The sequence below is a fragment of the Eulemur rufifrons genome, chromosome 29 (assembly GCF_041146395.1).
Source record: "Eulemur rufifrons isolate Redbay chromosome 29, OSU_ERuf_1, whole genome shotgun sequence".
NCBI lineage: Eukaryota > Metazoa > Chordata > Mammalia > Primates > Lemuridae > Eulemur > Eulemur rufifrons.
This window is the reverse complement of record NC_091011.1, coordinates 50650785-50670069: the sequence shown is the minus strand read 5'-3', so window position 1 is coordinate 50670069 and position 19285 is coordinate 50650785. Positions and strand designations below refer to the sequence as shown.

Genomic DNA, 19285 nt, shown 5'->3' with positions numbered 1-19285 from the left:
TTTCTCTCCAGTAACTAAAACAAAATTCTCAAAACAAACAATAGGATCAATAGGAAAAACAGAAGTGGAAAACCCTGAGAAGACAAAAAAAAAAAAAAATACATGTGAGAAAATTAGGTGGTAGCAACTAGAAAGTAGAGAAGACAATGGCTCAATTCTTTGGATGTTTGTGAGAAAAGGGGTACATGTGGAACTTCCCCCAAAATTTATACTCTGAGGAAAAAGTGTTTTTAAATATAACCTTTTAAAATTGTTTTTCTTTATAATTCAATACATAGTTCCACTGTAGAATAAAGAAACACAGATAAACAAAACTATTAAAAAAACACAGATGTGAAATCACAGATAAGAAAAGTAGAGGGGAAAAAAAGCAGCCACAATTCCATCTGCCTCTATTTTGGTTGGTACAATGTTTAGTGAGCTGCTTTTTGCTCCTTCGACAATCTAATAAGCACATTGACAGGATGTTTAAAGGAACATTCAGTGTTGTTGTGTTCAGAGACAGACAGTTGGAACAAACATGGGTTCATCTTTGAATTCCACTGTGACATCTCAACTCAGAGCACCTTTGGTTAAAAGGTCTCCAGGGTCCTGGGTCTTCACAGAGCTAGCCTGGTTATCATCATATGCTGGAGATCAAATACACAGTACCTGGCACAGAGCAAGCACTCAAATCCTATTTGGTGAATCAAGTAATATGGACTCCAGAACTCCAAGAAGGTCAAACTCTGTTGACAGTCAAGGATGTTTCTTGGCTCAGGTAGGTTTCCAATATCATAAGCTCCCTGCCCCTCTTCTGGAGACAAGAGGTTTCTCATTTCCCAAAGTCCTTAAGTGGCATTTAACATCTTGGAAATTAAATGTGAAACTTCCGATTGTATTTCCCTCTTGTTGACAATATGTCAAAGCCTAAATAATAGGGTTACCCTTATAGCTAAGTTTTCAAGATCACAATGAAGATCAATTGTCATTTGAGTCTATATTTCTGTTCTTTAAAAGATTTTCAAGTTACTTTAGATGAAAATTCGTTCATCTTAAAGCACTTAAAAAAATATCAAGACTTCAAAGAAGACTGATGCTTTTAATAGGTAAAGGAATCACTTGTAAGCCACAAGAAATGTCCTTTTCTGAGACCAATACCAAGAAGAATTAACAGGGGAATATTCTAATGCTTATAAGTCAGGCTAGTTTGAACTGAGGCTCACATACCTTATCCAGAGCTGCCTGAACCACTGCTTCACTTTCTGTGTCCAAGGCTGACGTGGCCTCGTCCAGCAGGAGGATCTTGGGGTTGCGGACCAGGGCCCGAGCGATGGCGATCCTCTGCTTCTGTCCACCACTCAGCTGGGCCCCTCTCTCTCCAACCAGGGTGTCAAATTTCTACAACACAGAAAACACAGAAGGATTTAGCAAAAGAACATGCTAAGTGATTACTTACCAATCCTATAAATGACCTAAACCTCATAGGCAATACAATCTAGTTCTTTAAATCTTAGAAATAATCAATCCCAATTTAAAAAGTGTGTGTGTGTGTGTGTGTGTGTGTGTGTGTATGTCTACTACAAGTCTATACTGCTAGAACTTTCAAATCTGGAGTAATCTTGATTTCCCTTCTTAGGAAGTTCCTCCAATTTATAGTCATCCCCTAACTTCCTATGTATTAGGCCAGAATTCTATTCTTTGCACCTCTAGAATGGCAAAGGTCAAGAACAACTCACATGAGGCAGTTTCATGATAAAGTCATAGGCATTGGCTTCCTTGACAGCTTTTTCAATCTCCTCCATGGTGACATTTTCACGGCCATAGCGAATGTTTTCAGCTATTGTGGTGGCAAACAACACAGGTTCCTGACTCACCACACCAGTGATTTCCCGCAGATACCTTACATTTATGGTCCTAACGTCCTGTCCATCAATGCTGACCTGAAATAAAAAGTGTGACTTTCAAAATTGGTAGCTGAAATTATAACATTAGAATGATGTGCAGTGTAACGGCTGATTGCTGCAGGGTACAGCTCAGCATGGGCCATCTCACCACGCCCTCTGTGGGGTCGTAGAGCCTCTGCATCAGCTGCACCGTGGTGCTCTTCCCACAGCCACTGTTCCCAACCAGGGCCACTGTCTGCCCACTCTGCACCTTTAGGTTGAGGCCCTTCAAGATCTGCCAAGACAAATGAGAAATAAACTTTAAGGCAATTCACAGATACAGGGTATATGAACTGACAGTTCAATTCTATACTGGGTTTAAATATACATGTATTTTTTTTTTAAATCTCTAAAGAAAAGTTATCAGAAATGCTTCATCCAAAGACTGTTTAATCATTGATTATTTATTACCATACCTTAACCTCTTTTCGAGATGGGTAACTGAAGTGAACATTTCTGAATTCCAAATTTCCCTTAATATTATCTGGTTTGTGCCCAGTCTTTGAATAGCTGTCAATGCTCGGCTCCTAAACAAAATCAAATTTTAGGAGATTACTAGGTCACGATAACTACTTTCAGTGACATTTTGTGGAGAGCTGGATACAGTGATAAAGAAAGTGATTCTTAACTAGAAAATCTTTTAGACAGATGGATAAGTGGCCAGCTCAGACTTACATTATCAATTATGTTGAAGACTTCATAAGCTGCTCCTCTTGCGTTTGCAAATGCTTCAATGCTTGGAGATGCCTGTCCAATACTAAAAGCCCCAATTAATACAGAAAAGAAGACCTGAGGATGTGAAGGAAAACCATCAAGTTACTTAAACAGTGCTAGCATAATTTTTTTCATACTTTCTTTCTTCTTCTAATATAGCTAATTAAATTTTAAAATGACAAGGCAACTTATGAATACGGAGTATTAAAGATATTTCTAAACCTTTTAACTAATGGAGTAAATTTTAAATGTATCGCCTCAAAAAATGTCAAGTGAATGAGGTGAGGGATATATTAATTAACCTGATTTAATCCCTCCACAGTGTATACATATATCAAAGCATCACATTATAATGTTTAGTATCCATAAATGTAATATAATTATGATTTGCCAATTAAAAATAAGTAAAAAAATATTTTAAAAGTTTAAATACTTTTCAGTTTAGAATGCAGAATTAGTTTTACTTGTTCAATGAAACAATGATATATGTTCTACAGGACCAGAATATTATAATAGAATATTTTTATATTTCTTCAATATATAAGAATTTTTATTGAGATCGTCAGCAGGGTAAGGTGGAAACAAACACTAGAAGAAACGTCAGAAGACCCAAGTTCGAATCCTGGATTATTACTAACTGGCTATGTATCTTTAGGCCAGTCTCTCAAAATTTTTGGGCTTCAATTTCTTCATTTGCAAAAACAGGGAAGAGTCTATCTGTTCTCCCTACCTGGCATTCTTAGACATGTTGTATGATGATGAAACAGTATATATGAAAATGCTTGGTAAATTACAAAGCACACACACCTCAGGCACCATTTTTTATCAGGTTAAGTCTTTTTCTTCACCCACCAGACTGTGTTGTCTTTGAGGTCTGATAAACTAGTTTTTTGGTTTCTTATTTTGCACCAAATCACTTTTTTATTGATAAAGACTTGACTTTGTTTCTCTCTGGGGTTAAAGAGAACTAATGTCACTATTCATTCTTTTTCTAAATCACATGGGAATTATATTGCCCAATAATTTACATAGAAAGAATTTTGCTAAGTGATTCTATATTCATTATCTCAATTAGTCCCCATAACACCACCAAAAGTTAGGGCAAACTATTTCTGTCATGTCCACTTGGCAGAAGACGTAACAGAGGCTTGAAAAGCTTAGGTGGCTGCTCCAATTCGTGCAACTAGTAAGTGGCTCAGCTGGAATTTGAATCAAGTTGGTCTGATTATCAAATCTCTCACTCACTATTCTGGATGCCTCCCGTTTGGGAGACAGATCTGGGTTCTGTGATTACTGGATTTAAACTGCTTATCTACATCACAATTAAACAGAATACATCTCTTATCACAACCCAGGCTCACCCCCACAGCATGACTATCTTAAAAAAAGCCTTTTGGTAAAAGTCATTCCTGACTGAACAGCCTCAGGAAGGGCTTTTACTAAAGCCAAAGCTGGATGAAGCAATTGAAAACACAAGAGAGGCATCTACAGCACAAATCTGGTTCCTGAGATAGGGAACTGTTTTAAGGGACTCAACAAAATATCATCTCACATTAACTCAATATACTTCTACTTGGCCTCTGCAAAATGCACTAGGTGACTCTTCTAACAGTATGTACTTTATTAGATCAAGATATAGACAGAGCTTGGTTTGCAATTATTTCATTGTCTTTACAATAAAAAGAGGATACCATCAAATGGCAAGTCATCTGTGCTTGTACAAAGATCTATAATGCAGAAAACTTCCAAATAGAATATTCTTTTAGAAGAGTAATCATTTTTACTTCTCTAATTTGTGAAGTAGATTAGCTGTCCCTCAAAACATTTGAAATGAAGTTAAACTGTGTATTTTGCCATTTGTTGTGAATAGTAAATTAAGATATAAAAGTGAAGAGTTTAGAACCAAGTTTGGCACAGAGAAATAATCTCAACAAATGAAAGCTCATGCTATAGAGATTGGTAATGTTAATATTATTTAGGCTACAGGAGAAATTGTGCAAGAGATCTGCAAAAAGGACAACAAAACCGGCTGCTGGATGCATCTAATTTTCTTTCCACTTTTTAACCTAGTAGTGTATGCCTCTTTGTAAGTAATCAAAAGTTGTTCAAAATATATTCTTCTACTAAAGTCAACCAACCTCATTTGATTTCATTGGTATTTTTAATAATGATTCACTTCTTAATATAACATCACTTACAGTGAGTACTTGTCCAATTGAATATTCCCTTGAGATGACCAAGGTGGTCCCATACCAGAAAGCCAGAGCATATGATGCATAAATCAGCAGAAAAGCAGCACCCATAGAAATATTGGCTGTAATAGCTTTCTTTATCCCAATTCTTTTAGCTTCTTCTAAGTTTTTGTTGTACCTGGGAGAAAAAACAAAAATGATCACCATATACTCAAAAATCTTATGAAAATGTACCAATGTAGGATGAAGGTTATAGAGGAGTTAGGATGTGCCCAGCTCTGTGGTATACATGTATTTTCTCCTTTTGCCCATACATTGACCTTATGAGGTTAATACCATTCCCTTCTTGCAGAAGAGGAAACTGAGGCTCACGGAGATTAAGATATTTATGGGGAGTCTTCTAAAAGTTCCTCCTCTGGCTTTAGCAACAGTAAAATAAATGAAGAAATATTTAGCAAACTTCTAGAACTTGCATTGTTTCATAGCCAATACTAAATAGAAGCCATGGAAAAAATTGTGCCCTCCCTTCAAAATCTTTAATTAATAAAATGGAGAGGTAATGTTAGAAAGTGCTAAACAAGGGGAAGTGATTTAAATCTTCTGAATGTTACGGAAGCTTTGGAGACAGTTTGCCCCAGGTCCCGCCTCCCCCGGGACTGTGGGAAGATCAACTAAGCTGTCACATGTGCGAGAGCATTTTGAGAGCTTTGAATTGCCATGTAATACTTCTTTTACTTAAATGAGCTCTACGATTTATCTTATTTCCATAGACATTTATTTTAAAAATCACTAACCTGCCAAAATTACTGGGCTTAAAAGTATATAATAGTCCATCATTATGCATCAGCACCCCCTTCCTTTTCCTTTCTATATGTTACCTACATATCCTTCCCTCTGTTAATGCTCCCTAACATTTGTCATGCCAGGGTGCTCTGTTGCTGGCGTAAGGGGCTCTGGCCTGGTGGCTGGGGCCACCCAAAGCTTTCTGGCTACTTTAGGAGTTGAGAAAAAGAAAAATCTCAGCACATCTATACCTGCATCCATTCACAGCACCAAAAGTCTACCCTACATTAGCCAAACATGGAGAGCACCCATTACTACTTCTTAAAGCAAATATAGGCAATGCACAATGGGAGTAAAGACAAATAAGCAAACACAAAACCCAGAAACAATGTCAGAGTCCATTGACAGATTTTCTTTCTCCAGTTCTAATGACTTAAAGCTTATTCCCAAATGACAATTCAAGTACTTTTCAAACCCTCAGACAGTGGTCAATTTCTGATGTTAAAGCTAAAGGAGATGGTGTCTGTACCTTACCTTCATTTGAAAGGAACCCAGCAGACTATTTTGCTTAAGAAGAAAGATGTGGAGATAGGCTAATGGGGCCCAGAGTTAAAGAAAAATAAGATACTTTGAAAATATAGAATCAAGGAGTAAAACTATTAGAGAAATGGGACAGATTATAACTGAGCCTTAAATCTGCCTTTATCTTCTTAAGCACAGTTCCCTGCAGAACCTAGAGCACTGCCCTGCAGAAAGAAGGAGCTCCTAATAGTTGAAAGAATTTACTCCCATATAGAATTCATATTTTGAGGTCTTTGATCCATAAAATTCATGACTATATAATATATAGTATTACATTAATTTTCTTTGGAGGAGTCATTCCACTAGTATGTACAGCAGAGTTCAAGCCCTGCCCAGATATAAGCATGCATCCTTTCTTGCCTTCATGACTACCTTAACTAGTTACAACACCACAGTTACAGATCATGCCCAATGAAATTTACATGACAGGTCCACTAAAGACCAAAATTAAACAGAACTTTATAGTGCCAAAATATTAACACATTATTAGAGTTTTTATCCCCCAGAATGTAAACTCCCAATTTGTTGGTTATAATCCTTGAACAAAAAAATCATTTTTGAGAAACATGTTTCAATGGTTGAGCTATATCTGTATCTGTATAGATATTCCATTTGTATAGATATAGAGATATATCTCCCACTTTGTGAGTTGGTCTGAGGTGAGAGGTACTACGAGGAAAAAATTATACATGATTACATTTAAGGAACTTAAATGCACATGTCTCATGCTCCGTTATCTCCTTTATTTCAGTTCTTGCTTACCAAGACTAACGTAGAAACCAATATGATGTTGTCCTATGCAGCCAGAGGAAACATTTGCACAGGAAGAAGCAACAAAAAAGAAGAAAATCATTTAGATACCAGAAAAGATAAACGAAGGAAATAAAATGGTAACGAAGGAGGATATATAAACAATACTCCTTTTCCATAAGCTTTTGGATTAGTTTTTCAATAAAACTGTCACACACATAAAACCAGATATTAAAATAATTCATTCATTAAAAGCTTTAGCATAGAAATAGTAATTAAAGTATAAGTTCCTAAAATGAACTAAAGTTATATTTTAAAAACTGGTATTTAGAAAATGTTATTATTATTATTAAATATTATGAAAATATTTATCAATGATGTAAGTAGCCACTTATAGGAGCAAGGAACATTTTGGTTAAGCAAATAGAATCAATACTAGTAGATCAATATATTAGCCAGATATACATAAAAGAGAAAAGTATTTTTTAAATTAAGGAGCACAAAACTATTCTATGTTACTGAATTAAATTCATTTTAACTGCTGGTTAAATTTCCATTCCAAGAGAGCCAGCTTCCTTCTGTACCTGGTAATTTGAAGAGAAAGTTAGATTAAGACCGTTAGATTATCTTTGTAGAAGTAGAGAAGGACGGAAGGAGAAAAACTGGAAAGAAAACTGAAGGCTTATGTTTGATCTAAGAATTGTCTTATCAATTCTACTTCCAAATTATATCCCAAATCCAGGTACTTGTCACCCCTCGCCTGCCTCTGCTTTCGATCAAGCTACCACAGCCCTCTAACATGAAATCCTCAGCTTTGGGGAGAAAGAGTTTCCTAGTCCACAGACTAGTGTCAGTTCAGATCCCAATCTCACATGGGGTCAGGCCTGAGATTTTGATTTTATGAGGAGATGTTTTCTCCCCAGCTCAGCAACCAGGCAGAAGCAGATAAGCTTTGTTTGTCTCCCTATTCTATTGGGCATATAATTTTTTGGTCCACCTTTCCTCTGATAAAAACTGGAAAAGAATCTCAAGTTTAAAATTTCCTTCTGTCTCTACTCAAATATTAACTACTCAAATATTAACTAATCACAAAGGATTTTTCTGAGTAACTTCTCTAAATATTCCATAGTTCTCTTATTTTATTTCCCCAAGCAGTACCTGACATGACTCAAGGGTATTCTATTTCCCCAAGTAATATTTACCCCCAACTGGTGTATCAGATATTTGCTTACTTATGGTTGTCTGTACCCTTCCCCTCTCCTGTTAAAATTTAAGCTCTATGAGAATAGGGGCTTTATGTGATTGGATGTTTGCCCTGTCATTAAACAGGACTTCTCATTTTATTAGTCAGAAATGCTTTAAAGCAAAAGCAAAAACTTAGCAAAAACTGAAATAGAACATAGATACTACTTTCCTTTGAACTATGGCACTTAGCCATCACAAATTACACCCAAAGGATATCTTTGCGGGTGTAAAAATCCATCATATGAACAAAAGAGTACTCCAAACACATATGTACAGTTTAAAAGATAATTATACAGTGAATACTCATGTATGTACAGCTGAGGTCAAGAAAGGGAACACTGCTAGAGCCACAGACCCTCCTGCTGTGTCCTGCTCTTGTCACATAGCTTCTCATCTTCCCCAGAGATAACCAATACTGTGACTTACAAAAATCCATTTGTTCGTCTTTATGGCTTTATCATGCAATGTGTAACCCCCAAAACAACATAATCTACTCTTTCCTATTTTCAAAAAATATACAACATTAAAATACATAAGAATATTATAATTTCTATTAAATTTTAAATAACGTCTATTACTGTTGGAAATCAAGAGATCTGATGAATATTATAAACTTCAAAAAATTAACACCTATACACTTAGAAATCTAATAAAAGGGAACAGTTGCAAGAATAATATTAAACACATAGTAAAAAAGATTTCAAAATTTTGTACAAATATGCTTTTTGGTTATATTTTTATCTTCCAAATCATGGAGCATAACTCAATTGAGTAGCGGCCTGGGCAAAAGAGGAAATGAACCACAAATTAAAATGTCCCCATAGATCTTACACAAAATACTCATTCAATCTTAGCGAATCAAGAATAAACTTGATAGGCAGAAAAAAAAATCATCAGAGATATAAAATACATTTCAGCCTTAGGAAACTATTTTTATGTCATTGCCTATCTGGAAAACTCCAGAAAATCCTCTGAACTAGCAGATATGAGAAAAGAACAATTAGAAATGCAGCTTCTCCAGAATATTAGTTATACAGTAATGTACCCATTAAGCTATATATTTATCTTGGAGAAAATGTTTATAATGAACACAGTCAACACGAAGGGCGTATGAGTTGGCATAGAATTTAACATTTCCATCAACTTAAAAAAGAAACAAACCTTTCAAGTTCTTTCTTTTGTCCTCCAAATGCAATCACAGTTCTAATTGCTGCTAAGACCTCTTCAGCTACTGCTCCAGCTTTTGCGTATGCAAAGAGTTCTTTATCAGTAAATGAAGATAATATCTGTTTAAAAATACAACTTCAGATTACTGAAAATTTTTTAACAAGTTAGCTTTTTCTTTTGTAAAGTAAAAGTAAATATATACACAAATGCTGCTTGTATGTTCACGTATGTGTAGAGCAAAATCTTTTACTTGTCTTAGATCAGGATGCTCCATTTTTTAGTATATTGATATTAATATATATATTTGCTGTATAAGATGCCTCAAATTCTTTTTGGACTGAGATGGTCTATAATAGATTACTTGAAAATTTTATTTTCCCACGGAAAACCTCATAGATCCTCATCCAAATAAACATAACTGGAACTTTTGGGAAATGTTAAATTTCAGAAAAGAAGGTATATATATACTATACTGTAATCATAAACAAGCAAGAATACAGGCATAAGAAAATAGTGTGTGTGTGCTCAACACAGCAAATGCTAATGGTCCTCTGGTTCAGAAGTGTCCAGGTGGGAGGCCAGAAGAATGCAAGGGACCAAGAACGTGTGGACACATGATTTCAAGAAGGTTCGCATGCTAGGGTGAGCAAAGAGTTTCCTCTGCTGGTGCTCTTGGGCAAAACAATGCACGCAGCCACCAGGGAGGTCTTTGTTTCCTGGGTGCTCTTTGATCCTTCTCATTGGTTCCTGAGCATTTATTCTGTGGATGAAACAGTACTAGATGCATTATATACTAATTTGTTCTTCTCAGCTGCACAGTGAAGTAGGTATTATTTCCCCTACTATGCATATGAGAAAATGGAGGCATGAAGAAATTAAATAATTTGCTAATAAGGGTAATATCCAGGATTCAAGCCTGAGTTCATAAGGCTTCAAAGCCTGAATTAACAGCCACTGGAGTAAATCTTTCTCTGAAACCAGCCACTGACATGTGAACTTGGGTCCCTGAGGGCCCTATTATGAAAGCTGGATCAATTGGTATGGGCAAAGGACTAAGGTTACCACTTGTACTTGGAATGCCGAAGTGGTCAAACACCTAAATAAAAATTATGCACAATCAATTTATTTAAAAATTCTGATTAAACAGGATTACACTCTTTCAATGAATAATTCACAGGTGTTTGTGGACTAGTTTATGTAACACTAGTCTATTCCTTCTTGGCATAAAAAGCTCAAAGTTATTTTGATTTTAACACAGCATCTCTCCCCTTCCTGTGTACAAAAGTAAAAGGAGCTATTATAGATATAGGAAGGGGTGGATGAAAGCAGATAAATGCTGATTAACTATATTCTGTGCACAGACATTGTGCTGCATGTATCTACACTCTTTAGTACCCAGAACCACATCCCATCGATTCACTAGAGCTTCCTGACTTTTCAAAGCAATCTTCCAAGGGCTTCCTTGCCACAGTCATTCACAGTGCTTGGTCTGAGTTAGGGTGGTCAGCACCATCCCTGAACAAACAGGTCTGCAGAACAGAGGTGGCTCACGCAACATGTTTTAGCAATGTTTCTCTGCTCCTTCCGAAACCTCATGGGGCCACAAAAATTGCCCATGCTAGGGGAGGAATATTACCAAGAAATATTTTTGAATTAGGAGTTCAAAAAATATGCTACTTTAATTTATTGCTAATATATCAAGTACCACACTGATTCAACAAACCTGGCTCAGTTTTCCTTACACTAACCCATCTCTTCTTCCAAAGGCTGATAATTTTAATAAGGCTAATTAGCATTAGTTTGAGATATATAAAATTGTTACTTCTATAAGTCAAAAGCTGATATAGGCAATTTTGTATTGTTCAAACTAATATATTCAGAAGCAATATTTTAGACCACTACAAGAATTTTGACCTATATCTTTATGCTATTTTTTCATTTATCAATGTAGGTTTTTGTTTTGAGATCATTTTAAGTGTTTTTTAACTTTTTGTTTTGAGATAATTGTAGACTCACATGTAGTTGTACAAAACAATACAATGAGATCCATATACCCCTCATCCAGTGTCTCCCAATAGTAACACCTTGGAAACTACAGAACAACATCCCAGCCAGGAATTTAACATTGACATAATCCATCAGTGCTATTCAGATTTATCTGTTTTATATATACTCATGTATATGTGTATGTGTGTGTGTGTGCATTTAGTTCTAAGCAATGTCATCAGCTATGAAGATTCCTGTAACTATTGCCACAGTCATGATGCAAAACAATTGTCATGAGGATCCCTCATGCTACCTTATTTATTATTTATTTTTAGAGACAGGGTCTTGTCCTGTTGCTCAGGCTGGAATGTAGTGGTGTGATCATAGCTCACTGTAACCTTGAACTCCTGGGCTCAAGTGAACCTCCTGCCTCAGCCTCCCAAGTTGCCTCAGCCTCCTCAGCAGCTAGGACTACAGGTGTGAATCACCACTTTTTAAAATTTTTTTGTAGAGATGGGGGTCCTTCATGCTACCTTTTATAACCACAGCCACCTCTATCCCTACCCCTTGCCTCTCCTCTCCCCCATCACCCTTACGTCCTAGCAACCATTAATCTGTTGTCATCACTATAATTTTGTCATTTTGAGGATGTTATATAAATGGAATCATATGATATATAATAACTTTGGGGATTATTTTTTCACATAGCATAATTCTCTGGAAATTCATTCAAGTTGCTGCATATATCAATAGTTCTTTCCTTTTTATTGTTGGGTAGTATTCCATGGGAGGTATATATACACCATGGTTTCCTTAACCACTAAACTGTTGAAGGAGAACTGTATTGTTTCCAGTTTGAGGCTATTATGAATGAAGTTGCTATAAACTTTTATATATAGAATTTTATGTAAATATACTTTTCTTTTCTCTTAGATAAATGCTCTGGAGTGCAGTTGCTGGATTGCATGGTAATTGCATGTTTAGTTTTATAAGAACCACGTCACATTACCACAATCTGTCAGTGAATCTGTTTGCCTGCATTCTTTCCAGCATTTGGTGTTTCATTATGTTTTATTTTACCCATTCTGATAAATGTGTAGTGATAGCTCACTGTGGTTAATTTGCATTTCACTGATAGCTAATGATGCTGAAAACTTTTCATGTGTTTACTTGCCATCTATATGCCCTCATTTCATTCCTGAAATGTCTGTTTTCGTCTTTTGCCCATTCTCTAATTGGATTTTTTTTTTTTTTACTATTGAGTTTTGAGAGTTCTTTGTATATTCTAGATAGTTCTTTGTCAGATATGTGGTTTGCATACTATCCTTTCCTGGTCTATAGCTTGTCTTCTCATTCTCTTCACATGGGCTTTCACAGAGTAAAAGTTTTTAATTTTGATGAAGTATAATTTAGCAAGTTTTACTTTTAAGGAACATGTTTTTGGTGTCAAGTCTAAGAACTCTGTCCAGGCCCAGATCTCAAAGATTTTCTCCTATTTTTTTCCCCTAAAAGTTTTATAGCCTTATATTTTACATTTAATTCTATGATCCATTTTTAGTTGATTTTTATATAAAATATGAGGTTTAGGGTTTTTGTTGTTGTTGTTGTTAACTCCAGCACTGTTTACTGAAAAGGTTGTCCTTCCTCCATTGAATTACTTTTTCACATTTGCCAAAAAGGTAGGCATCTTTGCATAGGTCTATTTCTGGGTTCTCTCTATTCTGTTTCATTGATCTATGTGTCTATCTTCTACCAATACCACAGTCTTGATTGCTATATCTGTGTGGTAAGCCTTGCTTCACTTATTCCTCTCATTTTACTATTCTTTGTCAAGATCGTTTTAGCTATTCTAGGACCTGTGTATTTCCACATAAATGTTTAGAATAAGCTTGCTTGTCTATGTTTATAAAAAACCTTATTGTAATTTTTATAGGAATTACCTTAAACTATATATCAGTTTGGAAAGAACTAACATCTTTACTATATGGAATCTTCTAATCCAGGGGTCCCCAACTTGTGGTGAATTGTACAAATTATTGAATTATATATTACAATGCAATAATAATGGAAATAAAGTGAAAAATAAATGCAATGCACTTGAATCAGCTCAAAAACACTACCCCCAATCCATGGAAAAATTGTCTTCCATGAAAATAGTCTTTGGTGCCAAAAAGGTTGGAGACTGCTGTATACACTAAATCTTTCTTCATTTATTTTGTCTCCTTGGATCTCTGTTACCAGCATTTAATAATTTTCAGTGTACAAGTCCCATATATGTTAAGTATACACAAAATATTTAACTTTATTTGAAGTGATTATAAATGGTATGGAATTTTAAATTTTGGTTTCTGTATGTTCATTGTTAGTGTGTAAAAATGCAATTGATCTGGTATCCTGTATCCTTTCCAAACTCAGTTGGGAGGCTTTTTATAGGTCCCTTGGGATTTTCTACATAGAAAATCATGCTATCTATAAATAGATACAGTTTTCTTTCTTCTTTTCCAATCTTTATGCCTTTATTTTTCTTGCCTTATTGCAGTGGCTTGAAGTTCCAGTGCTTTGATGAAAAGGAGTAGCAAGAGCAGACCTGTTTTATTCCTGATCTTGAGGAAAACAGTCTTTCACCATTAAGCATGATATTATAGCTGAAGGGTCTTTGTAGATGATCTTTATAGAGTTGAGGTAACATCCCTCTATCCTTAACTTGCTCAGAGGTTTTAATCAAAGGATGTTAGCTATTCTGAAATGTTTTTACTATGTCAATCAATATGATCATATGGTTTTTCTCTTTATCTGGTTGGTGTGGTAAATTACATTGATTGATTTTCAAATGTTGAACTAGCACTGTATAGCTAGAACAAATCCTACCTGGCTAAGATGTATAATTCTTTTAATATATTGCTAGATTTGATTGCTAATATATTGTTGAGAAATTTTATTCTAAATTCATGAAAGATATTGATCTGTAGTTTTGTGGTCTTGCCTTTGTCTGGTTTTGGTATTAGGGTAACACTAGGTTCATAAAATGAGTTAGGAAGTGTTTTCTCCTCTTTTTTCTGCACGTGATTATATAAAATTATTGTTAATTCTTCTTCAAATGTTTGGTAGAATTTCCCAGTGAAACCAACTAGGCCTGGAGAATTCTTTCTCAGGAACTTTAAAGTTACAAATTCAATTTCTTTAATGGGTATAAGGCTATTCGAATTGTCTAGTTCATCTTAGTTGAGTTTTGGTAATTTGTGGCTATCAAGGAACTGATCCCTATGTCAAATTTGTGAGCATAAAGTTGTTCATAGCATTCTCTTATCTTCCCAATGTCTGTAGAATTAGTAGTGATATCCCATATTTCATTCCTGACATTGGCTATTTAGGCCTTCTATTTTTGTCAGTCTCACTAGAGGTTTATCAATTACATTTATTTATTTATTGGTGAAGAACAAGTTTTCTCGTTCATTGATTTTCTTTATTGTTTTCCTATTTTTAATTTCATTGTTTTCCGAACTTAGCTCTATTATTTCCTTCTTCTGTTTGCTTTGGTCTTATTTTGCTTTTTTTTTTGTACTTTCTTGAGGTAGATACTTAGGTTATTGATTTGAGACCTTTCCTCATTCTTTTTTTTTTTTTTTTTGGAGACAAAGTCTCACTCTTTTGCATGGGTTAGAGGTTAGAATGCCGTGGTGTCAGCCCAGCTCACAGAAACCTCAAACTCCTGGGCTTAAGCAATCCTTCTGCCTCAGCCTCCTGAGTAGCTGGGACTACAGACACACCTGGCTAATTTTTTTCTATGTATATTTTTCAGTTGTCCACCTAATTTCTTTCTATTTTTAGTAGAGACCGGGTCTCGCTCTTGCTCAGGCTGGTCTCGAACTCCTGACCTCGAGTGATCCTCCCACCTCAGCCTCCCAGAGTGCTAAGATTACAGATGTGAGCCAGCATGCCTGGCCCCTCATTCTTAATATAAACATTTAACGCTATAAATTTCTCTCTAGCACTTGTTCAGCTGCATCCCAAATATTCTCATATGTTGTCCTTTGTATTTGTTAATTTCCTTTGAGACTTCCTGTATAATTTATGTAGTATTTAAAAGTGTGTGGTTTAATTCCCACACTTAGAGATTGTCTTGTCTTTCCTGATTTTGGTTTCTAGTTTGATGCCACTGTTGTCAGAAAAAAAAGAGCTTATTGTTTCAAGTCTTTTAAATTTGGTGAGGTTTATTTTATAGTCCAAGATATAATCTTGGTGAATGTTTCATCATCACTTAAAAAGGAAAGATTAATATATATCCCACTGTTGAGTAGAATATTCTATAAATGCCAATTAGATCTTGGTGGTGGTTTGTGCTATTCAAATTTTTTATATCCTATTTGATTTTCTGTCTAGTTGTTCTATCAGCTGCTTGGCGAGGTTGATTAAGTCTCCAATATAATTGTGTATTTTTCTATTTCTTTCAATTCTGTTTTTATTTCATGTATTTTCAAGCTATGTTATGGGTGCATACATATTTAGGGTCATTATGCCTTCCTGGTGTATTGATCTTTTTACCATTACATAATGTTCCTCTTTTTCTCTAGCAATTTTCTTTGCTTTCAAGTCTATATTATCAAATATTAATACAGCCATTCCTTTTTTAAAAATTAATATTTTATGGTATCTTTTTCCATACTGTTACTTATAGTCAACCTATGTTATTCAATTTGAAGTTCTTGAAAGCAGCATACAGTTAGGTCATTTTTTAAAATATATTCTGCCATTTTTTCTTTTGATTGGTATATTTAAACCATTTAAAGTAGTTAGTGATATGTCAGCACTTATGTTTACCATCTTATTATTTGTTTTCTATTTGTTTCCTGTGGTTTTCATTCCTTTGCTTCCCTTATCCTGCCTTCCTGTAGGTTACTGGATCAATTTTTAGGATTCTATCTTGCTTATAGCATTTTTGAATGTATCTTTTTGCAAGGTTTCATAATGGCTTCTCTGGGTATTATAATATTCATATGTGACTTACAATAGTCTACTGGTATCAATATTTTACCACTTATAACTAGTGGTTCAATTGTCAAACATGATTTATGAATCCCATGAGGAAAAGGAAAGTCTACTGTATATGCCCATATTGCTGCTCTTCCTGTTGTTCCTTTCCTGAAGCTCCAATATTTCTTCTTTTAGTATTTCCTTTCTGTTTGGAGAATTTCATTTAGCCAGTCTTTAACAGTAAGTATACCTGTGAAAAAAATTCTTTAAGTCTTCTTTGATCTGAGACTATTTTTACTTCTTCCTCACTCCTGAAGGATAGTTTCACCAGATATAGTATACACACTTGGTAGTTCTACGAGCACTTGAAAAATATTGTGCCACTTCTACCCTTCATGGCTTCAGATGAGAAATATTTTGTCATTCAAATTAGTGTTCCCGTGTAGGAAATATGTTGTTTTTTCTCTGGCTGATTTCAGTATTTTTCCTGTAGTTTTCAACAGTTTAATTATGATGTGCCTTACTATGGATTTCTTTGGTTTTATCCCATTTGGTATTGGCTCCGCTTCTTGGATCTGAAGACTTGTCTTTTATCAAATATGGGAAATTTTCTGCTATTATTTCCTCAAATACTCCTTCAACCCCACTTTATTTTTCCTCTTCTTTTGGGACTTTCATGATACAAATGTTGGACCTTTTGTTATTGTCCCAAAGGTCCCCAAGACTCTTTTTATTTTCTGTTCCAGAATGGGTGAATTCTATTATACTATCTCCAGGTTCACTGATTCCATCTCATCATTTCCAATTGCTTAGATTGAGCCCATCCAGCATGACTCTTACTTCTGCTGTTGTATCTCTCTGTTCTCTAATTTCATTATTCTTTCTAATAACGTCTATTTTATTGATGATATTTTCTATTTTTTTGTATTGCTCCAAAAGAATTTTTAATCGATTACTGAAGTATTTTTATGATGGCTGTTTTAAGATCCTTGTCAGAGAATTCCAACATTTGAATTATCTTGGTGTTGGTATCAGTTATTTTTTTTCCTCATTCAAGTTGTGATTTTCTTGGTTCTTGGTATGACAGGTGACTTTCCATTACATCCTGGACATTCTATTATTTTAGGAGTTTTAGGGTCCTATTTAAATCTTTTATTTTTGCAGGCAGTCACCCTGTTTATGTTTGGCATGCTATTCTTGGTCTACTTTTGTGAGCTGTGGTGCCAGAGGCAGTTTAATATTCAGAGCCTTTGTGGTATTATTTTGATCAGCTTGGTTTATCTAAAGATGCTGGGACTCCAGCCCTTGCTTCTGCTAGGGGGGTGAAAGTAGCTTCTCAAAGTCAGACTGCCAGATATCTCCTGGTGAGGGAAGAGTATGGTGATGGTTTCCCCTACTAGTGTCCTCTAGCTGTCCCAGTGTCTCTGGGCAGGGTAAAAGCATCTTGGGCACACAGGTACAAAGAGACTTCCTGGGCCAGGCTGCTTGCTATGACAGGGTCCCTTCCTTTTATGCCTACTTGCTTCTGTGTCTCTGAGTTAGGGAGGAGAGACTCAGGCTCATGGGGAAAAAGAGGCTTCCCAGACTGGGCCACATTTCTTTTTTTAATATGGCTGTCCACCAGAGGATTTAAGAAATTAGTTTAAAATCATACCAAAAGTTTATGACAGAGTAGGGATTAAAAATTAGGTCTCTAGCAGCCAGCCTAGGGCTCCTTTTACTAAACAAATAGTATCTGAGGCAATGCATAATTAATTATTAAAAGATTAACTTAGGGACTGGTTTTTTTTTATCTTAACTAGAATAGACATCAATACATTTTAAATAGTTTTTCAATGAATACTGATCCTAAGAGCTTGCCACCCAACTTGCTAAATATTCTAGTATACATAAAAATCAATTAACAACAGGAAGCTTTTGCCAAATATTTGTTAACTGATAACCACCGGGAACATATTTAAACCTTGTGTTACTCTGAGAAAAAAATTAACAGTCCTCAGAACTTTAGTTTCTTTCTGTGTAAAATGAGATAATAGCTATACTCAGAAAAATAACATATATACATGGATGTCTGACATAGTAGATGCTCAATAAATTATACTTATTGTTTACAGTAACAACATCCATCCTATAGGGTAAAATTTCTTAATACTTACAGCCTGACTTATTTTGTGTTAAGGCTTGGCTTTGGTTGGTTTTTCATTACTTACATCCTTTCACTACATGAATTTGTAGTGCCTTCTCTAAGTTGTGTTGAACTCAACAAAGATTATATACTAGGCCAATCTCTCTACCACAAACCCACTTCTACATCAAATCAGTTTAAAATTATTAAACACACCATGCCCACCTGGAAAGGGAAATAGGTTTTACAAGATTGTTGGAGGTATGTGTGCAGAGGTGGAGAGGGTGGCTTCTACTGCTTTGCCTTTGTGATGGGAGAGAAAACTGGAGACTAAGGATTTATGTGCATATGGGACTACAAAGTACGTATTTTCTTAAATTATTTTCATAACAATGAATTTAAATGTGTATAAATGTAGAACCATTTACAATACTGACCAAACTATAAAATCAATTTACAAATTAAACAAAATCTATAAAATCAAAAATATTAAAATTTTGAAAATATTAATTAAATGGGACATATGTTCACTGAACTTGAATCTCTACTTATTGTGTGAATAGGGCATCATCTGCTATAGAGCACAGCTCCGTGAAGTTCAGTAAGGTTTTGTTTTTTTTTTAAATGAAGGTAGAAGCTGAAATATGAGAGTTATTTTTTCCTTGCTCATCCCTTCCCCAAAATAATCCATGATGGCCAAGAACATCATAGAGCCCAGTAGGCCTGCACTCAGTGAGGCTGCATATGTTCATCAAGCTGATTTTGAACAGAATGTTTAAAAGCAGGTAACAAATATAGAATCAAGGTCATCATGTGGTAAAATATCCTTCCACTGAAGGTGGGTA

The 19285-nt window shown here is 35.2% G+C and overlaps 1 protein-coding gene across 1 annotated transcript in view; it reads right to left on the bottom strand.

Moving 5' to 3' along the window:
* Positions 1–19285, bottom strand: part of ABCB1 (ATP binding cassette subfamily B member 1) — an 89126-nt gene that overhangs the window by 37206 nt on the left and 32635 nt on the right. The window contains exons 8-14 of the mRNA XM_069462601.1: positions 9353–9477; positions 4838–5009; positions 2601–2714; positions 2342–2452; positions 2035–2160; positions 1719–1922; positions 1210–1380 (exon numbers count right to left, since the gene is read on the bottom strand). Of these exons, the coding sequence (XP_069318702.1) occupies positions 1210–1380; positions 1719–1922; positions 2035–2160; positions 2342–2452; positions 2601–2714; positions 4838–5009; positions 9353–9477 (1023 nt within the window). The remainder of the gene's footprint in view (positions 1–1209; positions 1381–1718; positions 1923–2034; positions 2161–2341; positions 2453–2600; positions 2715–4837; positions 5010–9352; positions 9478–19285) is intronic.